We start from the raw sequence: 26,849 nt of genomic DNA on the forward strand, positions 1-26,849 counted from the left end.
GTTTACCTATTACATCCAGGAGATTATGCATGCGTGGCTGTGGATAAGGATCATGTTCTGTTTGTCTCCACACACCATCCACAGTATCCTTGGTAGTCTCCACCAAATCCACAACTTCAAACAATGAGAGACTATCCAAGTTGTAATAGTCCTAGAAAAAAATATCCTTAATACAACTACCTTGCAACTAGTATTGTAGCAACATTATACTTTCTGAAGCTGGCAATTGCTATAGTTTCCTGGGGTTTACTGCTTAACAAAATATGGCATAATCCTCTCAAAAAAACAAGCATTTGTGTAAGTTTATTCATGTGATGAATGCATTGATATCTGAAGCACTATACAAGCAAGCACTTTACAGGTGCCTAAAGTTTTGCACGATAGCATTCATTATTATCATCTGCATTTTCAGTTTTCCTTTTTTATAATTTCATGAATCAATTTCTAGTTCACAAACTCTAGTGTACTGTTGTATTTCTACAGCAGCTTCTAGTATTCAATGGTCAAATCTGCTCCCAATCAAATGCTGGCATTCCCATTGTCACTAGAAACTACACGAATGTCAGTCATTTAAAGTAAAATTTTGCCTAAGAAAAAATAACTAAATAGTTACATATTCATATACTTGAAAAGATTGTACATATACTGACATATTTCATAAGAGCATTTTTTACTAAGCCTACAAATATATCACTGATCAAACAAAAGAAAACATACTTTTGCAATGTCCTCAAACAGGTCTTTAAAATGAGAAGCTCTCTCTTTACTACACCATTTACTTCCATGATGAGCACATTCTATCCAGAACTGAAATTCATCTGTTGGTGTAAGTATAGCTGCAAATAATATTGGAAAATGTTTAAATATGAAGTACATGAATGGTCACAAAATATTTTCAGTCAAAACATACCTTCTAAAGCAAATTTTTACTGTATGGTTGTGTAATTATCCTTCAACTTCAGACTCTGACTAGATGTAGTATCAAGTTCATACCAAGAGACCAGAGCTAATCATCACTAATTCCAATCTACTCACCACAACCTGTTATATTTCACACTCTGCAGTCACTGGGATAATGGAAGACTGAAAACTCAACCGGTAAATAAACTATTTGCTCCTAATTTAAAATTAACTATAAAAGACGTAACTGCAAAACAAACCTTGCACATCATCTTCACTGAATTTTGTTCCTGTGTAATTAGGATCTGATCTTCTAAGAACAGTACTCAAGCCAGCTTCAAGCTCACTTAAAAGTTTCTGGAGTTTGGGTTCAAATGTTTTACTCCATCTCTCATCCTGCAATGAAAATTTCAAAAATTGTGACTCACGTGATAGAACAATTACTATTTTCCTCCCATTAATCTCAAAAAAATAATAATTATTCAGATTAATAGCAGTAACCAACCACATGGTGGGACAATGTAATAATTTCTTTTTCTTAAAGTCAAGGAAAAGCACCTCATTCTTTTCACTTAACAATTCAGAATAATACTGTAAAAAAAATTTTTATCACAAAATCAAAAGTCAGTTGTTGGACTTATAAAGGCACTCTGAAAATGTGTTCAAAATTCTTTGTTAATGAATTCTCTTAAGTTAAATAAGTTTGGAAACTACTTCTATAGTAGAATCTGGAAATTGCTAGAATCAAATTAAAAGTTATTGTGTTTTTCTAACATTATTTTATTAATATTATGACATACAAGAAATTAAAAATATTTAAATGCTGAAACTCTGCTTGTTCAGCTTATGAAGTACAGCCATGGTCATCGTTTTTGACCAAAAAAAACACAAAGGAAATATAAATATAATCTTTAATGTAACAGAAGGAAAAGCCTCAGAACATTTTAAAAAAAGCAAAACTATGAAAAATGCAGCTATACAAATTAATCTAGAGTCTAGCACACCTCTCTGCCACATATTAAAGAATCGTAGTTTGCATGATACAGACATGCATTTCATATAAAACACAAGAATATGTAAAACCAGAAAAGGACACAAGACTCAAATTACTGGTGGAAAGGAGGTAAGGAGCTGTTGTCTCCATTAACCACCACTGCTCAGTGTATTCCATATTTCTGTAGAGTCAGGCATATGTATGACCAGAATCCTCCTCTCATCCTTACCGATAGGAGGTGAAGTACCTTCTGTAACTTAGAAATTAGAACTGTCATCCATTATTTAAGCTCTTAAAATATTTTATTTTTAAAACATAAAGTATTTATCTCAGAATAATTAACAACCTATGAAATTTCAATGTTTCAGTATAAATCTACAGAACATTTAAATTGGTATATTGCTCACCTTCAGTAATACTGGTGCAAAAACTTGCCGTACAGCTTGATAAAGGGTGTTAATTGGTGAATCTAGCATAGATGACACAAGAATATTACTATGAAGATTATCTTCTGTAATCACATCAGGTCGCAGCTTAAAGAACACCAACATATTATTCTTTGAATCAGTAGCTTCAATCTGTAATAATCAGGAAGACAGGATTTGTTTAGCAAACTGTCATTGACTACATATTATAATAAATTATGTACACCATTACACAAATTATTTACATCAAGAAAAAATTGTAAAATACCATGTTACTCCCTACGGGCTCTGATAACATTCTGGTAGCATCCGATTTGCACAGAAAATGAAAACTTTTATTATACTCATTCCTGAGTTCGTGGGAACCTGAATTCCAATATCAAATATGTAATGCCTTTTTCTTTATAAAATATCTGTAAATACCATAATTACTTACGCTATTTTGATTTTGAAAACTCCACTTACACATTCTGGGGACAAACCAAAACCTCTACGTTGTGCCTAGAGAAAAGTAAGCATCAAGTCTGTATTTTTTGTTGCATTTTTTTACGCTACATACCTTCAGAAATATTTTTCTAAATATTCAGTATTGTTCTACTGATTCTGTAAATACATAACTCTATTGCAATTCATAGATTTCTCAAGGACAGAGAAAGGCATGCTCCTTCATCTGTAAAATCATAAGTTGTAACATGACTCTTGTTCCCTTCACAGTCCAACTTACGGGTAAACTTCCAAAAATTGCCATAATATTAATTATTGAAACTATATGTGGCTGATGAGAATTCATAAAACAGGAGAACATTATTAAACATTTACTAACACAATACCAAATTATACACTAGCTGAAATCCCAAATTCTTTGCAATTGTAAACAGCTGTGAACTTTTTTTCTGTTAAAAGAAACAGAGGGCTAGTAAGAACAGCTTTCAATTATACTGGACAGTATCAGTTTTACTTTTTTACCAAGTCTTTAGCCCAACACCTAAAGACATTGTTTCACTGAGGCAACAGGTATATATTATAGTCCTGATATGCATCTGATTTTCCACAGCTGCTGAGAGTGGCTTTGTATATTAGACAGTGGCTCAGCAGCACAATCCAAAAATTGGTACATGGAAATGTTCATTCTTGCATGAATATAGCATGCACTAGACTTCACAGACTACACAGACGATTACACCAGGAGGTGTGTAAGTTACTGGTCCACATGGCAGTCCACATGTTAACAACCCATTACACTAGTCTTCAGTGCAGAAAAAAACTGTCACTGGCGTAACAGACACCACATCCCTGGTCTCACAGCAGAATGATGGGACACACGTCAAGACCCACATTTTGCCTGCACACTCTGTGTGGCAGGCACCACACCATGTCCTGATTACATGGCAACATTCACTGCACATCACACCCAACGGCATCATTCGGAGGAGTCACTCGCTGACACAAACACTCAAAGCAGGACATTTCACACAATGAACCTCAGATTTGCTCACAGCTGGACACATCAATCTGCAAAAGGCATGATTTGGACAAACACCCACCTTGGGACTTGTCAAATACCATCGAACATGCCACATATCGGGCCACGTTTTCTGCGTAGACATTGGCAACGCAAGCCTTCCAGTCACATACGTGCACCCTTGCCCAGAACAACCCATACATCAGACTCCACCTGGCATTTGCAGCAAGGGAACATGCCATTCTCCAGACTGCATTACGTTCATACAGCAACAATATACATACAGCACACTGAAACTACATATCAGCATGGGCACAATCCACTAAAAAATATATGACTGTCGTGGTTTAACCCCAGCCAGCAACTAAGCACCACGCAGCCGCTCACTCACTTCCCCCACCACCCAGTGGGATGGGGGAGACAATCGGGAAAAGAAGTAAAACTCGTGGGTTGAGATAAGAATGGTTTAACAAAACAGAAAAGAAGAAACTAATAATGATAATGATAACACTAATAAAATGACAACAGCAATAATAAAAGGATTGGAATGTACAAATGATGCGCAGTGCAATTGCCCACCACCCGCCGATCGACACCCAGCTAGTCCCCGAGCGGCGATTCCCCGCCCCCACTCCCCCCAGTTTATACACATGATAAATGTGTATGATAGATGTGGCGTCACATGGTATGGAATACCCTGTTGGCCAGTTTGGGTCAGCTGCCCTGGCTGTGTCCTGTGCCAACTTCTTGTGCACCTCCAGCTTTCTCGCTGGCTGGGCATGAGAAGCTGAAAAATCCTTGACTTTAGACTAAACACTACTTAGCAACAACTGAAAACATCAGTGTTATCAACATTCTTCACATACTGAACTCAAAACATAGCACTGTACCAGCTACTAGGAAGACAATCAATCAACTCTATCCCAGCTGAAACCAGGACAATGGCACAGCTGACCATGTGGTCTTCACAGACTCCTGGGCCAGTAATTTATGCGGCAGACACTGAGGCCCGCATAGATATTTGCGGTAGGAAGATGTCTCCCAAATCAGATACCAGTCTTTTACGACCACTAAACCTGGGCTGGACCCCAGGCTCTGCATCCCCACTCGCACACTGGGATGGGGTGGACACGCTGGATCCATAGGTGCCTGCACACACGCGGCTTGACGCCGCCCTACCTTGTTGGATGCGGTGAGCTGGATGCCCGAGCGCTGCACCACGAGGAGGAACTCATTGCCGTCGTCGAGGAAGTTGGTCAGCTCCGGGCGGGAATGGAGCCCCGCGGCCAGGGCAGCGGGACCCACAGCTGGATCCAGTCCGAAGTAGTTAGCAGCCGTGGCCGAAATAAACCGCTTCCTCTTGTCTCCCTCGCCGGCCATGCTGGCAGGACGCACCCCCGCCAGGCAGGATGAAGGCGGGGCTGGGTCCAGAACCCCACGGGAGTACGTGGAGCGCTGACGGGAGAAGACCCAAAGGGCGGGCGGCGGGAAGGCCGGCGGCTCACGCCGGGGTACGGGGCGAGGCCCGAGGCCTCCCGGCGTCCCCGCGTTGCCAAGCCCCGTCACTATGGTGACTGAAAATGGCGGCCCCGGCGCGCTCGCGAGCTTGGTCCGGGTGGCGACGGGCAAGCGCCGCGCCGCTGCCGCCGGCGGGGAGAAAGGCAGCGGTCGACGCGCTCGGTAATCGGCAGGCACGCCAGCCTGAGGGAGGCGGGCGGGGCGGGGCGACGCTCCGCCCCGCGGGGCGGTGCCGGGCGGTGCCCTGGGGGCGCGCGCTCCCCGCAGGCCGCTCCGCAGCCGGCTGTGGTGAGGAAGGGGGGGAGCACCCCTCCCGCCGGCACAGGCGGCAGCCCCCGGCCCTGCCCGGCGGTCCGGCGGCCGCCCGGGCCTCGGCCGTCCCCGGCGGCGTCCCGACCTGCTGCACGCCTTTCCTCTGGGAGTCTTCGAGGCGTCTCTCCTGCCATCAGCCGCATGACGGTGTCACGGGCACCGGCGCTACTCGCGGTGCTTCCCTCCCCGCTCCCCCGGCCCGTTACCGATCCGTTTCCGCTAACGAACCCCCGGTCCCCGGGCTTGCGCTGCTTCGGTACCACCACGCGGAGCCCGGTGCGGGCCCGGCCCCGGGAGGCGGTGGGCGAGCGCTCAGGGCTTCCGGACGCCGGCCAGCAGCAGCAGGCAGCCGCGGAGGAACGCGGTCCCGCCTCGGGGACGCCCTCCCCGCAGCCCCCGGCCTCTGGAGCTTGGACGGGGCTTCGGGGGCAGAGGCCGGCGGCGCCGGACAGCCGGCGGATGAGCCGCGAGCGTGCGGTAGCGGTACCGACAACGAACACCGCAGAATAAACGTGAATGGCGAGAAACAGCCACCGCGTTCGTGCTCGGCGCCGGGAGCCGGCGGGCGGGCCGGCGGGTGCTGCTGCCTGCGGCAGGTCCGCCACCGGCAGCGCCTGCTTGGGGTTTCCAGCGGCTTCGCTAGTCGGCGCGGGTTTTGGTTATCCGCTCTTCCTTCGGTGCTTGCCAGCGCTTCCAGCCGCTTCCTCAAGCCAAGACGGTTTTCACGCCGAAAAACCCCATCTCTTCTGCCCCCAGCAGCTGCTCCTCCACTCGGCTACCGACCCCTACCCGCGACCGCTGGCCCGGCCTCACGGCAGCCTCCAGCGCTCCCGCCCGAAAGGTTCACGCCTCCCCGCTTTATTTTACGGTGAACGCGCGCTGTAACGGCCACGCATCCCCTATTCTTAGTGCTCGCGCTGCTCCCGCCACCGTTAGCCGCCCTTACGGCCACCCGCCCGGCGGCGGGCTGTCCCGGCCCGCTGCCGCCGTGCCCGGCAACGCCGAGGGCGGGCGAGGGCGGGGCGGCGACTCACGGCGGGAAGGGCTCGCGCTTAGCTCCTCCCACTCGGAGGCGGGCCCCCGGCGGCGTACCCGCCCCGGCGCCGCTGTCACTTCCTGCTCAGCGGTGTCTGTGTCCGGGTCGCTCGCCGTTCCCTGAGCAGCCGCTACCGCCCGGTTCCCCGCTCCCGCCCCGGGCGCGATACCCGCTTCTGGGACCGGGGCGGCGGCGGGGCCTGCCCGCGCGGCGGAGCGGGGCGGGGGGGGGGGGGGGGCAGGGCCCGGCGGGGGTGAGGAGGAGCAGGGCGGGACGGGGCTCCTCTCGTCTCCTCAGCGCCGGTCTCGGGAGGCGGCGGCCGGGCGACGGTGAGCCCGGGGGGGGGGGGGCCTCGGCCGCGGGCCCCGGCAGCGGGGCGGCCCCCGCCCCGAGGCGGGACGATGCCGGTGAAGAAGAAGAGGAAGTCCTCGGGGTCGGTGGCTGCGGCGGCAGACGACACCGGCCTCAAAAAGTGTAAACTCGGCAGGTACCGTCTCGCGGCGGGGCGGGGCGGGGCGGGCCCGCGGCGGCTGTTGCCGGCTGTCACGTCCCGGGCGAGCGGCCGCGGGGGTGGGCCGCTCCTCCGCGGGCGGGGGGGCCGGCGGCCCCGCTCCGCACCGCACCGCTCCGCTCCGCACCGCACCGCGTGCCCCCGGGCTGCGGCATCCCTTTGTGCGGCGGCCGCCGGGCCCGGGGTGCCTGGGCTTCGCACCGGGGGGCGGCGGGCGCGGTGAGGCGGTGGCGGGGCCCGGCAGGCTCCGCGCAGCGCCTCGGCCGTGCCGGCGGGCCCGCGTTTGGCCGCCTGGCGCGGCGCGGGTGGGCACGTCCCGGCGGCGGGGTGTGCTGCTGCGGGGCCCTCGTCGTGCGGGTTGCAGCGGCTGCGTTTGGCTTGTTCGCGCTCCGGGGAGAAACGCTACGGAACCGCTCCCGTTCCCGGCCGGTTCTGCCTTTCGCTGTACCGGTAGGGCCAATTCCAGCAGCGGTCCCCGTATTCATTCTAACCTCTTGCCTGGGGTAGACAGCTCTCCTCGATTTAAGGTTGCCGGTACTCAGGAGTGTCTACGTTAAATCGTCTCTTGTTTTTTTTGCAGTGAAATGGAGGGAGAGGTCAGCACACTCCAAAACAAAAGCAGGAAAGGTTTTTCTAATAAATACAGGAGTCTGAAGCATCTTGTTCATTAAGTAGCATAAAAAGACCGCTTATGCCGTGATACCCGAAAATTACCATTAGAATGATAAACCATTAGTATGGTGTAGCAGGAGCTTCCGGTGTGGCTTCCCGAAGAAGGCATGCAGTTACTGTCACCTATTAGAACTTGTTACATACCTCAGTAAACCAGTAGTACGACAAACGTCCTGAGGACATAAGAATACAAAGGACTTACGAAATCAATGCTACAGGAATGGCTGTTGCAAGAAACTGTGGCATATGGCCATTCTCATAGGTTGACCAAGCTTGAGCTTACAAGTACCTAGGCTTTTATTTTGTTATGACTGTTCATTCTGGATAAGTGTTCCAGAGCTCACTGTCTGTGGTCATTAATGATCTTTTAGTTTCAGTCTCAATTTATTCATAGTTATTAACTAATAACCATTGTTGTACCTGCATTATCCTTTATATAACACTCCTCCCTCATGGTTCTGCCTGGTACTGTATTTGGAGTGAACGCTGTGTTTTCTCGTACTCTATTTTGTTAAATTAAACAAGCTACATTCTTCTGGTTTGTAATACCGATTTTCAGCTTCCGTGCTCATCATAGCTCTTCTCTGCATCTGTTCCAGTTTCAGTTCATTTTTCTTGAACACTGCTGACCAAAATTTTATGATTTTAATTTCTTTTACTTTAAAAAAAATCTTTTGAAAGCTCCTTAACAAAAAAAAAAAAAGACTCTACAGGAAGCTAGCTGTCATTACGCAAAAACTATGATGTAAATGAGAGTTCATACTAGCTGATCGCAAAATGTTAGATACACGAGCATTTTTGATGTAGCATTCTTATATAGCAATATATTGGTAATATTCTTTAATAAAACCAGTGATTACAAATGGATATATGTTAAACTGGATAAAACCAACAAGCACTAGCATACTGTATGGCTCTCTTTCTGGTGACTTGTGCTTTTAATGGCAGTTTAATGAATGTTTGTCTGTAGTACATCTTTAATTCTGGCTTTCAGCACGTAAGGCTTCATCTTGGAGAGCATTGCTTTCTTTTCCAGTGAAGCTTAAAGCAATGCATGGGAGATAAAGTTGTTTACCACCTCTCAGAACTGAACTGTTCTTTTCCTGCTTGATGTTTTCATTTTAAAATTGCAGTGTAGGAGCTGAATAATTTTAAATCCTCTCATATGATTAACTTTCACCTCATTCTTAGAAATAATCTTAGCTTGTTCTAAAAGTCTGTAACTTGTCAATGTACACTCCTTTCAAATACAAGGTGCTGCAACTCCTTGCTGACTAAAGATGCTTTCAAGTGGTCAGTATTCTTACTGGAGGAAATTAGTTATTCTATGTATTCTTTTAAAGAAGGATAAATTATGAAAAGTCACTTCCTAGGCAAACTGGGTTGTGTGTCGCATAATGAAGACAATGTGGGAGGGGGGAGCTGTGTGCGCTGAGCATTTTTAATCTTACCATAGATTGTGTATTACTATTCTGGTATGTGTACCAAACATCTATAGAATTTACATATATTTAGTTACATGTTTAATGTAAACAAATTGACTGAGTTTTCTTCCCAAATTTGGATGTTTAACTATAAATAGCCTGACTTTTAAATATGTCAAACTCTGCAGCTCCTCTTGACCTAAATGGGATCTGTGCATATTCAGCACTCTTGAAGATCATGCTGCTTATTAGAGACTTAACTTTAAATGCCTGTATATATAAATATATGTAGATAATAAGGCATTTGAATTACTGAGTAGTGATATTTTGACCATCTGTGTGTGGGTTTTTCAGCTTAATGTCTACAAGATAACAGTACTTTTGCATTTCAGAAAACATAATAGTTGCAATAAATTGAGCTATGAGAGGGCTGCATTTCAAGGTAATTTTATGTTCCAACAAGTGTTGAAATGGGAAGACAGTTGCCCTTTAACAAATTCAGCTTCATTGTTGACATATATTGACTTTGTGAAACAGTTTAAATAGTTTGAACTAATAATAAACAACTTGGAATTTAATTTTAAATTATTTCCCATTTCTGATATTAAAATAACACTTATCATCCTTGTGTTTCTATAAGCTATTGCAGATCACAAGCCTCTGGTAAAGTAATAAGTGGAGAGGAACATTTTTCAAGCAAAAAGTGCCTGGCTTGGTTTTATGAATATGCAGGTAATATGCAATGGATTAATATTTAAAACTATATGGTTTTGTTTAAAGCAAATGAATACATCAATTATTATTTGCATTTTGCTTTTACTATGCTGATGTAGACATAAAAAATAGGTCCATGTTTGCTTCTTTATAACATGCACTTGAATTAGTATAGCTTTTACTATCGCCTTTTCAGTATTTGTTCTTTGTGACTTTTTCCTCTTTATTCTATGCTTTTTAACTTACCATGGCATTCTTTAAAATCAAATAACTGATGTTGGACAGTACAGTGTTGAACTGGGATATACTGAATGATTCTACTTCCTGATTTGAAATGGGCAAGTAGAAGTCAGGACACTGAGAGGTAGTTTAGATAGAAGTTTATTTATCTAACTAGATCTTGTTTATAATCAAGTTGGAAGGATAATTAAAAAGTTCATGATTTAAGCCTCTTGGTTTTCTGTTTTACGAAATAAAATAATAGATACTTATACTGTTTTTCCTGAGAATCTGTCCTAACATTTTTGATAGTGTAAATAACAAATGTTTCATTCAGAAGTGTTAGAAGTAGCCTATTTCAAATAAATCAGAATTGTTATCCAAGTAATAGTTGCTTTCAGTGAGTATGCAGTGTATTTTGCAGAATTTATTAGGCTATTGCTGCCATTTATTTACCAATTATATGGTTAGAAATTCAGGATCTGTAAACTGTTATTAATTTCTTTTCCTGTCTAGTAACTACTTGAAGTCCATTGTAACTAGTTGGTGATTAAAACTCATTAATGTCTAGTTCTCAGTATGAAATGAGCTGATGATTTATCTGCCAGCAATTGGTTTGAGTATATTTATCAGAACTGCTGCTTTCCTTGCAGTCTTTCCACAGCAATGAACTACTCCTGATTCTAGTAATCTGCTTTCTAATTTAGGTCTGAGGCATACTCTTTTGGAGTAGAGAGTCTTCTTCTGAGGAAAATAATAATTCTTAATTAATTTTCTTCTGATAAATGTACTTGCACATACTTCTAACTTTTTTTGAGGCCTGTAAATTTTGTTTTTGTCATTGAGTCAAGAACTGAGTGTAGGAGGTTATACTTTGTTAGTTAACCAGTAATCAAAATATGCCACGTTTCTAGCATAAAATAGAATTCCAGTGAAATTATACACCATAGGAGATTAAATGTTTCTGTTAAAAGAGAAAATTACATACAGACACACACACACATATCTATAGGAATTGTACATATGATTTCTGGGCCAAAAACACTGATTCAAGTTTATACTTGTCATTACTAGTGAAGCCTTGTACGTGTTTCTCTTCGCAACTTAACCTTGTAATTTTTTTAACACATTCTATGTAAGAGCTTCTCAAAACCAGATAGAAGTGTTTTGCCTTGCTTACTTAGGCAAAATGTTCTTTCCAACATTTTTTAAGAGGTAGGAGTTCATGGTCTTAAATGCCAATTGCATTTTATTTTCCTGTAAAAGTAGCCGTTCTATGTTCTCCCACGGGAGACAGTCCTCCATGAACTTCTCCAGCATGGGTCCTTCCCATGGGCTGCAGTTCTTCACGAACTGCTCCGCGTGGGTCCCTTCCCCGGGCTGCAGTCCTTCAGTTACAGACTGCTCCAGTGTGGGTCCCCCGTGGGGTCAAAAGTCCTGCCAGCAAACCTGCTCCAGCGTGGGCTCCTCTTTCTACGGGGCCACAGGTCCTGCCAGGAGCCTGCTCCAGCGCAGGCTTCCCACAGGGTCACAGACTCCTTCGGGCATCCACCTGCTCTGGCGTGGGGTCCTCCCCGGGCTGCAGGTGGAGATCTGCTCCACTGTGGACCTCCCTGGGCTGCAGGGGGACAGCCTGCCTCACCATGGTCTTCCCCACGGGCTGCGGGGGAATCTCTCCTCCGGTGCCTGGAGCATCTCCTCCCCCTCCTTCTGCACTGACCTGGGGGTCTGCAGGGTTGTTGATCTCACATGTTCTCACTCTTTTCTCCAGCTGCCATTTCGGTGCCCACTGCAACTTTTTTTCCCTTCTTAAATCTGTTATCCCAGAGTCGCTACCACTATCGCTGACGGGCTCAGCCTTGGCCAGCGGCAGGTCCGTCTTAGAGCCGGCTGGTATTGGCTCTGTCAGACATAGGGGAAGCTTCCAGCAGCTTCTCACAGAAGCCCTGTAACCCCCCCGCTACCAAAACCTTGCCACACAAACGCAATACAATGGTTTCATATTCACTGAAACAATGTTAACTTAATGATCCAAGACTTATCAAAATAGCATATCACCAGGCCTTCTAGTAATATTTGGTTACCCAGTAGGAGTCATTTTTGGAGCAGGCTTAGCAGAAATAACTGAACCCAGAGAGAGATTCACAGAAACAAAGAGTTGTGGAGTGTGTCTGTATGTGCTCTTTAAATACGCTTTTTTGCTGCTTTTTAGAGGTTTTCTTTGTGTTAAAATGGAAAAGTGACAGCATGACACTAACTGTTGTGGTCCTAATCAAGTTATTTTCTCTGCAGTCATAAACCTTTTTCTGCTTTGTACATGGCTAACATGCTTAGCGTTTTCCTGATTTATTGTTATCACTCTCCTCATATTACTCAGCATCATAAAACTAACCTTACATTATTTGAAGATTCATCCTCTTCTGTGTTAGTACAAACCCATAATGTTAACATCATTGAAAGAGTAATATCTGGTAATAGTAGCTCAGGCAGAATTAATTTTTGTTATTGTTGATAAAATAACTCTTTGAAGAACATTATTCATAGAGTAACTTCAGCACAGAGTAGCAGTACCCACGTTGTCTCAAAAACAATTGACCACCACAATTATTGGAGTTGAGCTATGTCAGTGGGAAACTCGGTGGAGTCTTTTGAAAACTCGCATACACAAACTAAAATAGCTTGTCTGCTGTTGTGGGGAGGCAGTGCACAAAATGAAAGTTCTGGTTTAGTTTGCTTTTAGTTCAGTAGTGTTACTTTATATGTAATATACGTATCCCCACATTGCGGTTGTTAGAATGGTTATAACATAAAAGCTACTTAACAGTGCAATTCAGTGTTTTTAAAGATAGCTTGTATGCATTATAGTTTAATTATTGTTGTGTATAACCCTTGCCAGCAGTGAATGTTACTTAGATATCAGTCCGGTTTCTTTTCGGTTTTGAAGGTCCTGATGAAGTCGTGGGGCCCGAAGGAATGGAAAAGTTCTGTGAAGACATCGGTGTTGAGCCTGAAAATGTAGGTTTCTTGCACGATACTAATAACACTTTAAAAGGGGGTATTGGATAAGATTAAGTTCTGTGTAAAACTCTTGACTTCAGTAAGCAAAGGGTTGTTTATCTTCCTGCTTTTAGGAGCTGTTGTAAGATATTTCAGCTGAATACATCAATTATGCGTGGCTGGTGTGTGATTGTTTTATTATAGTAACATTTCATTTTCAGAAATCGAAATTAAGAGAAAGATTGCACATAGCTGAATTAATAAATGGTAACAAATATGAAGTGCAAGCATGTACAACAATTGCTAGAATGTTTGAATGCTTAGAGTTTTCTTCTCGGACATCTAGAAATCAGCCTTTTCTTACATACCAACTCCTTTTTCTCCCCTTGTTTTTCCCCCCTAGATTATTATGTTAGTTTTAGCCTGGAAACTAGAGGCTGAAAGCATGGGATTTTTTACCAAGGAAGAATGGTTAAAAGGAATGACCTCATTACAGTAAGAGCTTTTTTACATATATAACAGAATGTTCTAATTTTATGTTTGTACTAGTAGCTTAATAATTCTTGCCCTCAGCTTCTTGTGCATTGGCAGTAAGACACAGAAACTCAGGTCTGGTCTCGATCAACAACTGGAAATAGCTATTCTTAAAGTTGTGAATCTGATGAGTTCACGCAAATGATAAAGTTTTGTCTAACTCTAATAAACCAGGTTTTGGTGGCTTCTTTTTCTTACAAAAAATATTATTCTAGTTGGTAGACACAGATAAGTAGATCTGGAGATAGCCATAAGCATACCTCAGCACGAGTATTCTAGAAAGTTTTTACTGATTTCTAAGCTTTATAGATGAGGACTGCATTGATAATAATTTTGGTTATTACTGTTATTTATAAGATGGAGGTCAGAAGCCATGCTTAATGCTTAGGTTAAGTAACAGTTTCAATTTATAAATAAACTTCTCACTCCTTCTGTTTGTAAGAATCTTTGGTGAGATAATGCTCTGCCCAAAGAGGTTTTTTCTTCCATGAAACTGATCAGCTTCTTGTGAGGCTTAGTTCAGTTGTCACTTTTTGTTTGTTTGTTCTTCATGAAACTACTTATGGTACATGAATGTTTTAAGGGTGACTTGTTATGACACTGCATTCAATATTAAAAATGTCAGGGAGCTACCCTTGCAGCTACAGCATGGTGGGAAAGAGGAGCTGATTTGACCCTTGGAATTGGCACAGTTGCCTTATCAGTTGTGAATTGGTTTGGGAAATTGTACTGGTTAGATACCCTCTGGTTATTCGAGACTCCAGTAAGTGACTGTGGCCTGACTCTCTTGTGCAAATCTTACTGATTTGGGATCGTGCTTCAAATAGATGCCTTGATTGTTTTGTGACTGTCAGAAGCTCTTAAATTTAGTAAGAGCTGGAATGATTAAATTGCCTGAAATTCAGGACGACAGAGATTAAATTCCGGGTGCATAAATTTTAGATGCAGTGAATGGGTGTAATTTGGTTACTTCTCTGAAGTACTTAATTTTTATGCCCAAATGGGAGCTCTCAAGAGTTAGCCAGTCTAGCAGAATGCAAGCACAAAGATGTATGAAACCAGGCACGTCTTCAGAGCCAATATTATAGATTTCATTTCTAATAATCTGCTGCGATTAGGAATCTTCTGGATCTTTTAAGAACAGAGCTAGTCATGCTGTAGGTTAAATGTGTTTAAGACAGAAAATACGGTACTGCTGTGCATTTTTACATAAAAAGACTTGTGGTTGGAGCACTTTCCTAAGCCTAAACCAGTTAACCTGTACATTTTGCTTCCCCCGAGTGTGCTCTAATAGCAGGCTGTAGACTAAGCAGCTGGATCAAGCAGTGGCAGTCATGTGAAGGAATTCAAGATTTGTTGGCTTAAAAAGAGAATATAAATCTGTAGACTTGTGCTGTTTGTGATTACTGGGAAGGGAGGATCATATTATGAGATTCCATCTGGAATGGGGGAATCTAGTTTCTCTTGAAAGATCTGACAGAAGTTTTGAAGGAGAAGGATTTTACACTCTTAAAGCAATAGAGTATTATTAGATTCTTGCACAGCTTTTTTTTTTTTTTTTTTTTTTAATTTTTGCATGAAGAAATTACATTAAAATGCACTAAAAGCCCAGAGTGTCTTCTAAGTCAGAGTTTTATTACAGAATCCTTGTTTCAAAATATGTGAAATGTCACATAAGGTAATTGCATGAGCAGGGTTGGGTGGAATTCAGCTCCATCGTAAGACACCTAAATGTGTGGTTTATATGCAAGAGCTGGACTTCTTAAACTCTTACTGCAATCTTTGGAGATCTAGTCAATGTAGTGGAGCCTGGGGAGGTATTCAGTTTGCCCTAAGACCTAGTAACTGGTCACCTGAATTGCTCTTATAGTTTGGTTGGCTGGACCTCTATGAATGGCAACACGTACATCTTAGACACCTAAATCTGATCTACAGTTAGATGCCAATGTTTGGGTGCCTGAATCTTGAAGTGACATTCTTTTGTGTGTGGTTTTATGATACGCTGATGAAGTTTGTTCTTTAGAGAGGAGGAGAAAAATAAATGTGTGATAAGGTATACACTGTCAAAATTAAGGTAGATCAAGCACCAAGTAGCAGCTTATGAGACTTAAATAACTTAAGCTGTGAAAGTGAGGTTTGTAGTATGTCATGTTGGTAGGGTGAATTCTGCCGTGTGTGTGTGTATATATTTGAAAGCTGGGTGCCTGAATCTAAATTAATCACCTGAAGCTCTTTTCATAGTCAGCATAGAGAAACAAGTACCTCTGCTGGGCAATTTATATCAGCTATTTTAAACACCTCCTTAGGATGAAATGACTAGCCTTCAGGAAGTGACTGTTCATCTACATTTGCTTTAAAGCCATTGGAGAGTGAATAACTTAGAGTTGAGCATTTAACTTTAGGTATCTGAGTTAAAGGAGAAGCATACTCAGGTATTTGTCAATTGTAGGCTTTGCAGACCTACAAAGAAAAAAAAAAAACCTAGTTACGAAATGAAGGTGAAGGAAAAAGGATTACAATTCATGATTTTATTAAACTCCACAGAAGTCATTGTTTGAACTAGGTAAATACAAGGAATTTTGTGTGTAAGGAAGTGAGACGTAAGCTGCTGTATTGTCGGAGTACTTCCCTCTGGCTATTTTTTTTTTTTTAAAACCTTAGAATTTGAGCCAAATTTTACATTAAAATTGAGCTTTTAAAAATGAGTGGCCAGGTAAAGGACAGAGAGACAAATTAGATTCCAACTGAGGGAAAGATAGGGTCATGATGTCATATTTTTAGGTACAAGAGAAGCCACATGAGAGAGAGAGAGGAAAAAAAAGCCAGGTTTGTAACTTCTTGCTGTTTGCAGAATTATTAGTAAAACCAACTTATTTGGGTTGGTTTTGATGATAGCCTAATATCAGCTGCTTTTCCAACAAAGCTTTTTGCTTGTTACTGCCTTTCGTTCTGTTAACGTTTGCGAGGCTAACACAAAGCATAGGGTAAATAATTTCTTTGTGCCAGTATAGCATTCAGTGTATACTGGAATCTAAACAATTTCTGGTCTCCAGACCTGTAAATCAATTGACATAGTGAAACTATAGCATTGTCAGGGCACGGAAAAGATGTCCCTTTGTTCTCCTAAGCCATTACTTCCTTGGACCTCTGTATGCTCCAGTTACAATATGGAACCTACATTTCAGAAGATCCTTGATGTTTCAGTGCTTGAAGAGAGTAGATGGGCTACATGGGTATCATTTCCTTTTGTCCATCTGGAGGGCTGGGTGATGGCAGAGGAACTCTTTTGTAGATTGAAAGACCTTCAAACTACTTTATATACTACCATGAAATGCTTTTGGTTTAATGTTTGTATACATCTCACTAATTTTTCTTTTTAGTAAGACAAGCATGTGCGAATAATCATGAAATACGAAACATTGGAATATCTGAGTAGGACTTATTGAATCATCACTCTGTCCATGTTAGCTATGCCTCAAATGAACTCTCTACCTCAGTAGAAATCAAAATAGGACTGCTTTGTGGTGCTAATTTAAGTTTTGTTATAAATATGATATAGGGATGCGAAGAGAAGGTAGTAAGCTAATGTCTAGTTTTGTTGATCTTGAGGTAGCCTTATTTAATGCTATCTTTCAGTAAAGGCAGTTCAAGAAATCACATCCTTTTCTAGTCTCTGTAGAGGAGTTTGGTGTTAATTCACTTGTGCTAACTAGAAGGTTGTTCTGACTAAAAAAATAAATAGGAAGATTATTCTAAGTATGGGTGACCTCAGCCATCTTGTTTATGGTGCAGCCATACAAGCAGCTATATCTCTATAAAAGAGGAGTTTGGCAGCTCCTTACCTCACTGGTGTGAAGAAAATCCATAGCCAGGTGTGGAAATGCCTTAAATGGCTTTAACAGAGGTCAGTCCCTGCATTGGGCTTCAGAGGATGGTCCCTGTCTGTTTGAGTGTGATCCATTTGACTGTTTTGTTTTAAATAGGTTGACAATAGCTCAGGAGTCTTGAGGCTTAATAATTGCACAGTTTCATACCACCTTTTTCAAGAGAATCACTTCGGTATTAAAATACATCTAGCCAATAGTACAGTAGACAATAACAGGCATTTTACTTTGTACTTAAATTCATGATTATTTGAACAATTTTAACAAAATATTTTAAAGTCATTTAAACATACTGAATTTTTTGTTTATCCATGGTATGGTAAATAATGTTAGTCAAATTATATTTGACAAAATATATGGTAAACCCACTTCAAGTAGTTTATATATGTCATTAGTACACTAACAACATGAGCGCTTAGTTAGGTGTTAAATAGGTAGATATGTCGTCAAATGTAGAGGACAATATTATTGCAGTATGAAAGTTTGAACATGGAAAGAAGAGACATGAACATAAAATGAGATGCCTTTGTAGCATAGTATAATACTGTTTTAAGGGTGAAATGATAGAATACATAAACTAATTAGATGGCTGAAGACAAAAAAAGTAATTTTTTGTTAAATTTACCAAAGCTTTTTTTAACAAGATTTCTTTTCAACTTAATGCATGGTTTATTGCAAAATATATTAGTTCTTGTCATCTGAATATGCAGCCTAATTAGCTAATAGTTTTATTTTTTAGCACTGATCTTGGCTGGGACTCAGTGCTGCTTTAGGTAGATGCCGCTAGAGACAAGAAATAACAAAAGGCTCCATCAGCTGGAATTTGTTGTGGCAGCCCGAGAGGGACAGACAGACAAACATGCATACACAGACTAGCAGACCTGAGGAACAGGAGTATCGGCTGCGGCATCAGTACAGCATCTCAGCAACCTGCTGCGGTACTCCCGAAGGGCGCTTGCTATGGGCTATGGTGACGAGTCCCTAAGGAGCTGTTAGATGCAAATGTATTCTCTGAGAGGCAGGCTGCCAGAAGGGGGGGACATTACCAAATGAAGTATTTATTTATGTATCTGTATTTCTGAAAGTATTGCTTCTGTCACGCAGGATACAGGGCAAGGTGCGTTTATTGTTTTTTTTTAATCTTGGCAGCTATTATTTTATAAGAATAAAGTGTGATATAATATAACAGCTGTTCTTTTGAGTGAGTCTTTCCTGGAGGATTAGCATGTGTAAATTACATTCTCCTCTGCCATTGTTGGTGAATCTAACCTGTTTTCTATTTGGAAACAAAAGCTCTTGCCAAGTAAAATACGTGGAGATCTTCTTTTCTGCCAATAAGTTATTTTTGCCAAAGGGTTATCCTGTCAACTAGCAGACCTATACATTCTCATGCAGCCTATAAGTTTTCAGTTGAATAGCTACTGTCTAATCCAGGTGATAAGCTTATCAAAGCTTGTGTTTATCAGTCATAAAACACGAGCAGACTAGTATGTTTTGCAGAGTGCTGCTCAATCCTGACACTCATAAATATGTAGTCTTGAAGTGTGTGTTCAGGGTTTGGTTTTTTTCCAAAGAGATATGACATAAAGCCCTTATTTACAGCTGGATTTTACCACCTTAATGCACACTGAATACTGTTTTCTCCAACCTTCCATAGTGATTGAAAGATAAGATTGTGCTGGGTGTGAATATAAATTGTAGAGTATGGCATAAAAAGACTACTATTTGAGAAGTAAAGCAGAGACTTTGTATTATATTATATTGCTAATATATTTTTTAAAACTTGCTTACAGAAGCCAGGCATCCATCATTTCAGTAAGCTGCAGATGTTGAGCATGTTCGGTGTTCTTTAAGTCACTTTCATAGTATTAATCCTGTACAACTGATGATTGCATTTTGGTGATTTTAATTTTTTGTTTGCTGGCATTTTTTTTCATTGTCCAAATGTTTTGTTTTGAACTTCTAACATAATTTGTTTTTATTTCTTTTAAGGTGTGACTGTACAGAAAAATTACAGAGTAAATTTGATTTCTTGCGGTCACAATTGAATGACATTTCATCTTTTAAGAATATCTACAGATATGCCTTTGATTTTGCAAGGGTAAGACCACTGCAGTGTTAGAGAAGTTCTTATTTTAATTATTCAACAAGCTTGTACTTGAGTGGGGTTTGTGCTTTCTTTATTCAACCTTAGGATAAAGACCAGCGAAGTCTTGATATTGATACTGCAAAATCCATGTTAGCTCTTCTGCTTGGAAGAACTTGGCCACTGTTTTCAGTATTTTATCAATACCTGGAGGTACAAGTTTCCTTGACTTTCTGAATGATGGCATAGTAGTTGGGCTGTTCTGTGGAAAGATTTCAGGGTTTGTGTTGTTTTGCTCAAGAATGTATCCATATTGCTCCCCTTCCTTTGCTTGATGTGCTTATGAAACAGTGATGTATGTGTCACAGATTATTTTCTCCCTCCCTGTACCCACCCCCCCCGTTCTTTTATCAAAGGCAACTAAAATTCCATCTTAATTAGACGATAAAGTTAAATTTAAAATTAAAACAGTCTCTTCATGTGGTACATCTGTGCTGAATTTCAAGTTTGCTTTGTGTAGATACAGTATGTAGGTACCTTGAACTCTGGCTGTCTCTGGAAGATTTTGGTCAGCTCAGCTGCAAGTGACTTAGTCAATAATGTGGACATGTGTAGCTTGTGGAGCATGGTGGGCTTGAGACTCCTCCTTGGCTTCAAATCAGTACTAACGTTGCAAAGTAGATGTCCTTATGATCATATGGTATTGTACGCTGGACAAAAGATTATTTTTTAATCATTCATTCTGAAAATACATCTGAGCTAAGTGTTCCCCACTTCAGGGCAAGATGAAAATTTACCAGTTTTTGAAGCTTAAGAGTGGTGACTTCATGATTCCCTGGTATTTCAATTTTGCTCTGATCCTTCAAGAAACCATTTTATATAGTTTCAGTACTACGAAATATGTACACAAGTAGTATTTTAGAAAATGGAAAACCAAGGAAATAGTAACCGTTGTTACCCATTAAATGACTTGTTAGGAACTGATTGAAGATAAAATGAGATGCAGCGTTACCAAATGTCACTTGACACTTTAATGTTCTGAAATTATTTTCCCTAGCAATCGAAGTATAGAGTTATGAACAAGGATCAGTGGTACAATGTGCTAGAGTTCAGCAGAACTGTCCATGCAGATCTTAGCAACTATGATGAAGATGGTGCATGTAAGTATTCATAACATTTGGCTTATTCAACTATTATATCAGTATTTTCAATTCGCATAAAACAAATTTCTGTAACGGAAACAATATTGTAAGTTATAAAATATTTCTTCTCCAACAATGCGTAGAAAAACTGTCCTGATAACCATCCATCTTCAAACTGTAGATATTAATCATAGTAGTTTGTCAGGGGTATGATCGTGTACTTGAGCCAACTTATATTCAGTTGAGGATCTAGTGAAGCTGCTTGCTACATGAAACTATAGACTTGCAAATAGAATTATAAAGAGCAAACTCTCATTTTGTACTAATATATAAAAAACTCTAGTTTAACTGTGAAGTAGCCTAGCTGCTGGTACTTGGGGCTGAAGTCTACACCTGGCTGATAGTCAGTCATACTATGATGGCATTAGGCATCCCATTTTGGTCTGTGTTCTAATTATGTGCAATTTTGAAAGCTCTAGGAAGAAATTAGTTGTGCTGATTTACAATACAACCTCATTTTTATGCTTTCCATTCAGTTCAGTGCAACTGTCAGATGTCAGGAACATGTTTTTCCATAGTTCCGTGTAGTGTTATTTGTGCACTTTTTGCCACCTTTGGATTGAAATTATTGTCATAATCTTTGAGTCTTAATAAGTATTTGACCATAGGATTGACATGGATGTTACCTAGACCAGTAGTTTTAACCTTCATACTTTACAAGAAGATGTTTGAAAGACATTGGCAAATATAACTCCAAGTTTCATCCATTTGCAGGGCCTGTACTTCTGGATGAATTTGTTGAATGGCAAAAAGTTCGTCAAGCGTCATAGCAAGAATTCAAAAGAAAATGCAAAAGTTTTTTTGGTGCCCGCCTGTACACAAACTAATGAGAAAAACAAAGGATTGCATTTTCATTCTTAAGAAAGACTTTACAGTAATTTTTTTTCCTTTTTTAAGGAAATTTTCTTGTTATACGTGATATGGGCATTGAACCACACCTCTTCTGAGACTGAAAGTTGGAGTTCTTGTTTTGAGTCTTATGTTTATAGCATTTATTTCAGAACAATAAAGATTCAGATTTGTGATAAAGGCCTAAAAGTGAAGAATGTCCCTTGAATGTGAGTGTGGTGTCTATTTTTAAAACCAAATCTTTAAGATTATCTTTCTCAGAAGTGCCCTTTGCTATGAATTTTTGAAGACCTTAAAAACGCTTAACTGGCACTGTTGCTTGCTGATGGTATGATTGTCTTGTGTGACAAACATTAGAAAGAATGACTGATTTTTGGAGCCCTGGGTGGGAGTGTGCTAATTTGTTTATTAATTATTGGTCATGGGTTGCGCCACAGTTTTCAGCTCCTTGTGGAGATAAAGGCCTTAAACTCTAATTTTTTTTCTTTTTTCTTTTTTGTTCAGTATCCACCCAGTGGCATGGCATTTAATGGCAGGCCCTTTTAAAGCAGAAAAATGTAGAGCATATGGCTCTGTATGCAGAATGGCTGAAAACTAGTTGCCTGTACTTCAAATGGTGAACACAGATACTCTTTGGTACAGTAAGGCAGCTTCAAATTTCTACTACAACTTAGTCTTTGGATTGCTTTGTATAAAAAGTGCAATTTATATTTTAAAAGGGAAAGCTGGAAAGACTTGGTTTCAAGCTTTGCTTCTTACATGTTTTAGACTGGAAGCATTCACAGCATGACCTTTTTTTTATCTCCCTGGATGCTTTTCATAATGTAAGTCAAGAAGAGACTATTAAGTCACATACCTTTGACCTGTATATAACAGGCTATTAATTTTTACCCTGTTACTCCATCTATTGAATCCAATAACTACTGTGATTTGCCCTGCTAGGCGTTCAGTATTCGTGGCAACCTTTAAATACAGTAGAAGCTTGTCATTGTACCTTCCTGCCCAGGAGGCCCAATGCCACCCTTGAGAAGGAAAGGGATTTTAATGAGTAAATGTGAGAAACCAGAGCAGAATGAGAGAATGAAGCATTTGTAACTTCTACTTTATTATATAAATACGTTATGTAGACTGTGATAATGCCATGAGACTCAGTCAGTGATCGAGGCCTCATTGTGCCAAATACTTCAACCGCTTGAAATAAGAATAGACAATGTAAGCTAGGCATGACTTGAAGATCTTTGCCTCAGGGAAATGACTTCTGTTTTGCACATCCCTTATTCAGACTAACAAGCATCAGTTTTCCTGTCCTTAAGGAAAGCTTTATTCCCAAGATGAATCTTTTTTTTTTTTTTTTTTTCTTTCTCACAAGGAGGGGAAAAAAAAAAAGACAAGGTGTGAGGAGAAATGAGAAGTGGGACAAACTAGTAGTGTGTGCCTGTGCTCTTGTTCTACTAGAGGACCACTCTTGCAACTTACTCTTCAGAACTGCTTGCTGTGGGCTGCAGGAAGCAATGCAGTGGTGGTCCGTGGGCTGTTCTACAAGTCACCTGATAGTGCAGTTGAACCTTAGAAGCTTGGTTCTGCCCAAGTGAAAAAAAGCATTTGGGGGGGGGGGGGGGGGGGGGGGACAAACAAAAAAAAAAACCCAAACAGTTGAGATACTTGGAAGATCTCTGCTTGTACAGTGGCTAGTGTATGCGTGCATGCGAACACATGCGCTACAGCTGTTCTGTTATTCCACCTTTTTTAAGTACTTAATTTTAGGCCTCATGTAGTCTTCAGCAGTTCTCTTCAATATGTTGCAAGTTGTCCATTTGTATTACTGATAATTCTGATTTCACTCATAACAGAGTGCCTTTCATTTGGAGATTGCCCTACCCCACAGAAAGTTAGTGCCAGAATGAGATTAACTTCAAGAGTCCCAAGATGTACTGGTAGAGTAAGGTCCTAAGATGCACAGATAAACATGCACCAATTAACTTAGGTCAGGGGAAGTACTGCTGTATACTAAATCTGTGCGGGGGTACTGATTCTGAAATTACTTTCTCAAATTCACTAAAATAACTCTCCTTGCTTAGTATGTTTAGTCCCCATTATAACTGGGAAATTATCTTTCCAGAAGTTTTGAAATACCTGTTAGAAGATGAATATTTTACAGTATGATTTAAAAAAAAAAAAAAAATCTTTTTTTAGGTAACTGCAAACTGTTGTGAATTCAATTTAAACCAGTTGGTCCTAGAGGATGGTATTAGAGTTTAACAGTAGGAATGATGCATCTACCAATCCAAGGTGGTCAAGTACTTACCGTTAACGTGTAAGACGCTATGTGATGTATCATTTGTATCTCTGTTAAGGTTTTATCAGTATTCCTATAATAAATCCATGTTTCAGGGATTTATAACTTGGTTGTGTGCGTGATTGCAAATCATCAGTTACTGTAAAACTTTGACTGGGAATGAATGTATTTAAACTACTTAAAATCAATATAGTTTTTCAAATTTGAATAAAATAGGATTTTAAGTTATGGGGTTTTGTGCTAAAAGCTGCAATCAGATTTATTGTTTAAATGTGAACTAATGGCTTGTACAGTTTCATTGTGAGCTGATCACTTTTATTAGCTGTCTTTTATTAGATCACCTTACAGCTTACTGTGGATAAGTGCCAAAAGCTGTTTATTTATTTTATTTTTTTAATTTTGTGCATGTCCACAAGCCAAAACTGAGTTCAGCTAAATGCTTTCTGTAGTCCTTGGACTTTAATTTTGCTTTGCTCAGGTGCACTTCAGTCTATTGAATTAAAAGAAAGTGATACCTGCTTTTTCCGTATTCTAAGATGAAAGTTCACAGTTGAAATATGCTGCCACAGTTACAGCAAATAATAAAATCAAAGGTGAAATGTCTTCCAAAACTAAATCATAGTGGTGTCTATCTTGATGTTAGAAACTTCACTTTAATCTCACTTTCATTTCTTGATATTAATTCTTCCTAACATAACTGGGTTTTTTCTAGTTTTCTTAGACAACTAACAGTTTTGGGTTTTAAATCTGAAAACGCCCACCTGTTCATGGAAAAAGCCATATTGGTAGTTTGGAATGTAATATTTCTCCTATGTAAAAATGTGATCTTGAATTAAACAGTCATGTATGTTTACCTATGTCTTTAACTGTATATGTAGTTTTGATCCAATTTATCTTTACTGTTTAAACGTCTAATTCTTTACTAATGGCTGTAATTTCACATTTCTATATAGCGGAATTTGAATTTTGCAATTGAGATTACTGAGGATACAAGCTTGGGACTGCTCACAGGTGGCCCGAGAGGGGGCACTGTGGTCTGTATTTCCATTGTTAAGGTTTTTTCATCTCTCAAAAGCTTTGAGCTGATATATTGATACTGACTGCACAAAAATCGCAAAAGGGATCATAAGTTTAATGTTTCTGATGTCTTGTTCATTTTATAAACTAGTGAACAGTTCTTTCAATGCGTTATGTACAAACTTGTACAGGTTTAGCTTTGTTAAGTATCATGAATAAAATGGTATGTAATAGGGCAGAAAACTAATTTTTTTGTCATGCTGCCTCTTTTAGTTTTTTCTTTTGTGCATGTATAACTGTTCTTAAAGTCACTGAGAGACTTAATTCCAGCAAGATGGATCAGTTTAATTTCTTCTAACTGAACCTTACTGAATAATTTCTTGGCTCCTGTGTGCACATATAGAAAATAGAACTTGATCGCAACTGGGAGCAACAGTGAACACCGTTCTTGATTGTATTCCATATTATTAGGTGCTGATAGAACGTAATGGTCCTGCTAATTAACTGTCAGGAATTATTCATTGGATGAACACTGTTCCAACAACCTGTTGCAATGCATGTGAATGAAAGGAGAATGAGCTTTTCTCTCTTCCCTGGCCACTCCCCTGCCCCCTCCAGCATATCTCTTGGGTCACTTGTCTGCTTTTAGGAAAGGATTTGGTGTTTTCTAGTATACTCTTCCATAGGGTCTTCCAGAGCCTCTTACAGAAGCAAAGCCAGCATCCCATCATATGTTTGAGTTAGTGACACTGTTTTCCTTGCAGATACAGCTTGTTCCACTCTTGACAGTTTCTAGTTGTTGAGGTCCGATGCCATACCTGCCTGAGGACAGTCTTCTCTCCCAAAGATCATCAGTCTCTCTCAGACCTAAGGCAATGCCCGTTTGTTGTCTCCACCATTCCACTTTATCTTCTTGTGATAATGAAGTTCCCGATGCCTTCCTGAGTCAGTAGGATGCTTAGAGGTATGCAAACCAGGCATCTCATATCTGTATCTACAAGCGATGGCAACAGTTCTGTTGCTTCTCTTTATCCTTGTCTTCTGTATTATTGTTCTGTATTTCTTTCTGTAGCTGTGGGAAAGGACACTGTAGTGTTACATAGGCATATTAAAGACTGAATGTGTACCGCAACATGATGTTGCCTAGTGTTATCTTAATTTTTTTTAGTTTAAAACCACTGCCAGGCTTGTCAACAAAATTAAATTAGTTTCTCAGATTTGTATATCACTTCATCCAGACTCTAAACTTTAATCTTGCTCCTGTTTTTATCTTAGCTAAACAGAATATGGCATTCCCTATATGTTGGGATCTCCTTAGCTTTTTTGCCCCCTGAATAGTAACTGACCAATGACAGAAGATGCAAGTTACTGAATTTGTCTGTTTTATAGGCCTTACAGCGGACAGGTTTTTATCTTAATGAGCCAAATACGATTTCTTAATCCAAGTTGGTTCTAACATATTCCTGTTGAATGACTTACTACTTCAAGTTATTAAAATGTTATGGTTGTGTCCTGTTCCTCTAGAAACTGTGCCTATTGATAAAGATGCTTTAAACACATAAAATTTTTCAGCTGCTTGAATTAAATTTCTTCCCTAGTTTTAACAATTAAAGAAAAAAATCACTCCATGTTTCAGGGGTTTTGTTCATGTATGTATTTTTGTCAGCTCAGTAGTGAATTAGTGCTGATTGTAAAATAATTTAAAGGTATTTTTGGCTGATTTAAATTCTAGCTAATATACAACTTAGTTTTTTCCTTATTATTTTCAGAATGACTTAATTTATTTTCACCATTCAC

General features: G+C 40.6%; 2 protein-coding genes across 7 annotated transcripts in view; one reads left to right on the top strand and one right to left on the bottom strand.

Moving 5' to 3' along the window:
- The window catches only part of DYNC2H1 (dynein cytoplasmic 2 heavy chain 1), a 187,834-nt gene extending 182,631 nt beyond the window's left edge, over window positions 1-5,203 (bottom strand). For all 3 annotated transcript variants that reach the window (XR_003927498.2, XM_030042296.2, XM_030042294.2), the window contains exons 1-5: window positions 4,961-5,203; window positions 2,302-2,472; window positions 1,161-1,296; window positions 718-836; window positions 7-151 (exon numbers count right to left, since the gene is read on the bottom strand). Coding sequence is in view for 2 of the 3 variants with exons in the window: in XM_030042296.2 (XP_029898156.1) it covers window positions 7-151; window positions 718-836; window positions 1,161-1,296; window positions 2,302-2,472; window positions 4,961-5,161 (772 nt within the window). In the remaining variant the exon portion in view is untranslated. The remainder of the gene's footprint in view (window positions 1-6; window positions 152-717; window positions 837-1,160; window positions 1,297-2,301; window positions 2,473-4,960) is intronic.
- Window positions 5,204-5,361: 158 nt separating this feature from the next.
- On the top strand, window positions 5,362-25,299 carry DCUN1D5 (defective in cullin neddylation 1 domain containing 5). 4 transcript variants are annotated; one of them, XM_030042298.2, is made up of 9 exons: window positions 6,730-7,134; window positions 7,739-7,935; window positions 9,895-9,986; window positions 13,132-13,202; window positions 13,588-13,679; window positions 19,595-19,703; window positions 19,797-19,901; window positions 20,746-20,848; window positions 21,605-25,299. In XM_030042298.2, exons 4-9 carry the CDS (start codon window positions 13,161-13,163, stop codon window positions 21,658-21,660), a joined length of 507 nt encoding a protein of 168 aa, XP_029898158.1. In that variant the 5' UTR covers window positions 6,730-7,134; window positions 7,739-7,935; window positions 9,895-9,986; window positions 13,132-13,160; the 3' UTR covers window positions 21,661-25,299. The 4 variants fall into 4 exon arrangements, 3 of the variants coding, with proteins under 3 accessions (XP_029898157.1, XP_029898158.1, XP_040974333.1); XM_030042297.2 differs by lacking the exon at window positions 7,739-7,935 and having other exon boundaries at window positions 6,728-7,134; XM_041118399.1 differs by lacking the exons at window positions 6,730-7,134; window positions 7,739-7,935; window positions 13,588-13,679 and having other exon boundaries at window positions 8,791-9,986.
- Window positions 25,300-26,849: the final 1,550 nt, after the last annotated feature.

The sequence above is a fragment of the Aquila chrysaetos genome, chromosome 19, assembly GCF_900496995.4.
Source record: "Aquila chrysaetos chrysaetos chromosome 19, bAquChr1.4, whole genome shotgun sequence".
NCBI lineage: Eukaryota > Metazoa > Chordata > Aves > Accipitriformes > Accipitridae > Aquila > Aquila chrysaetos.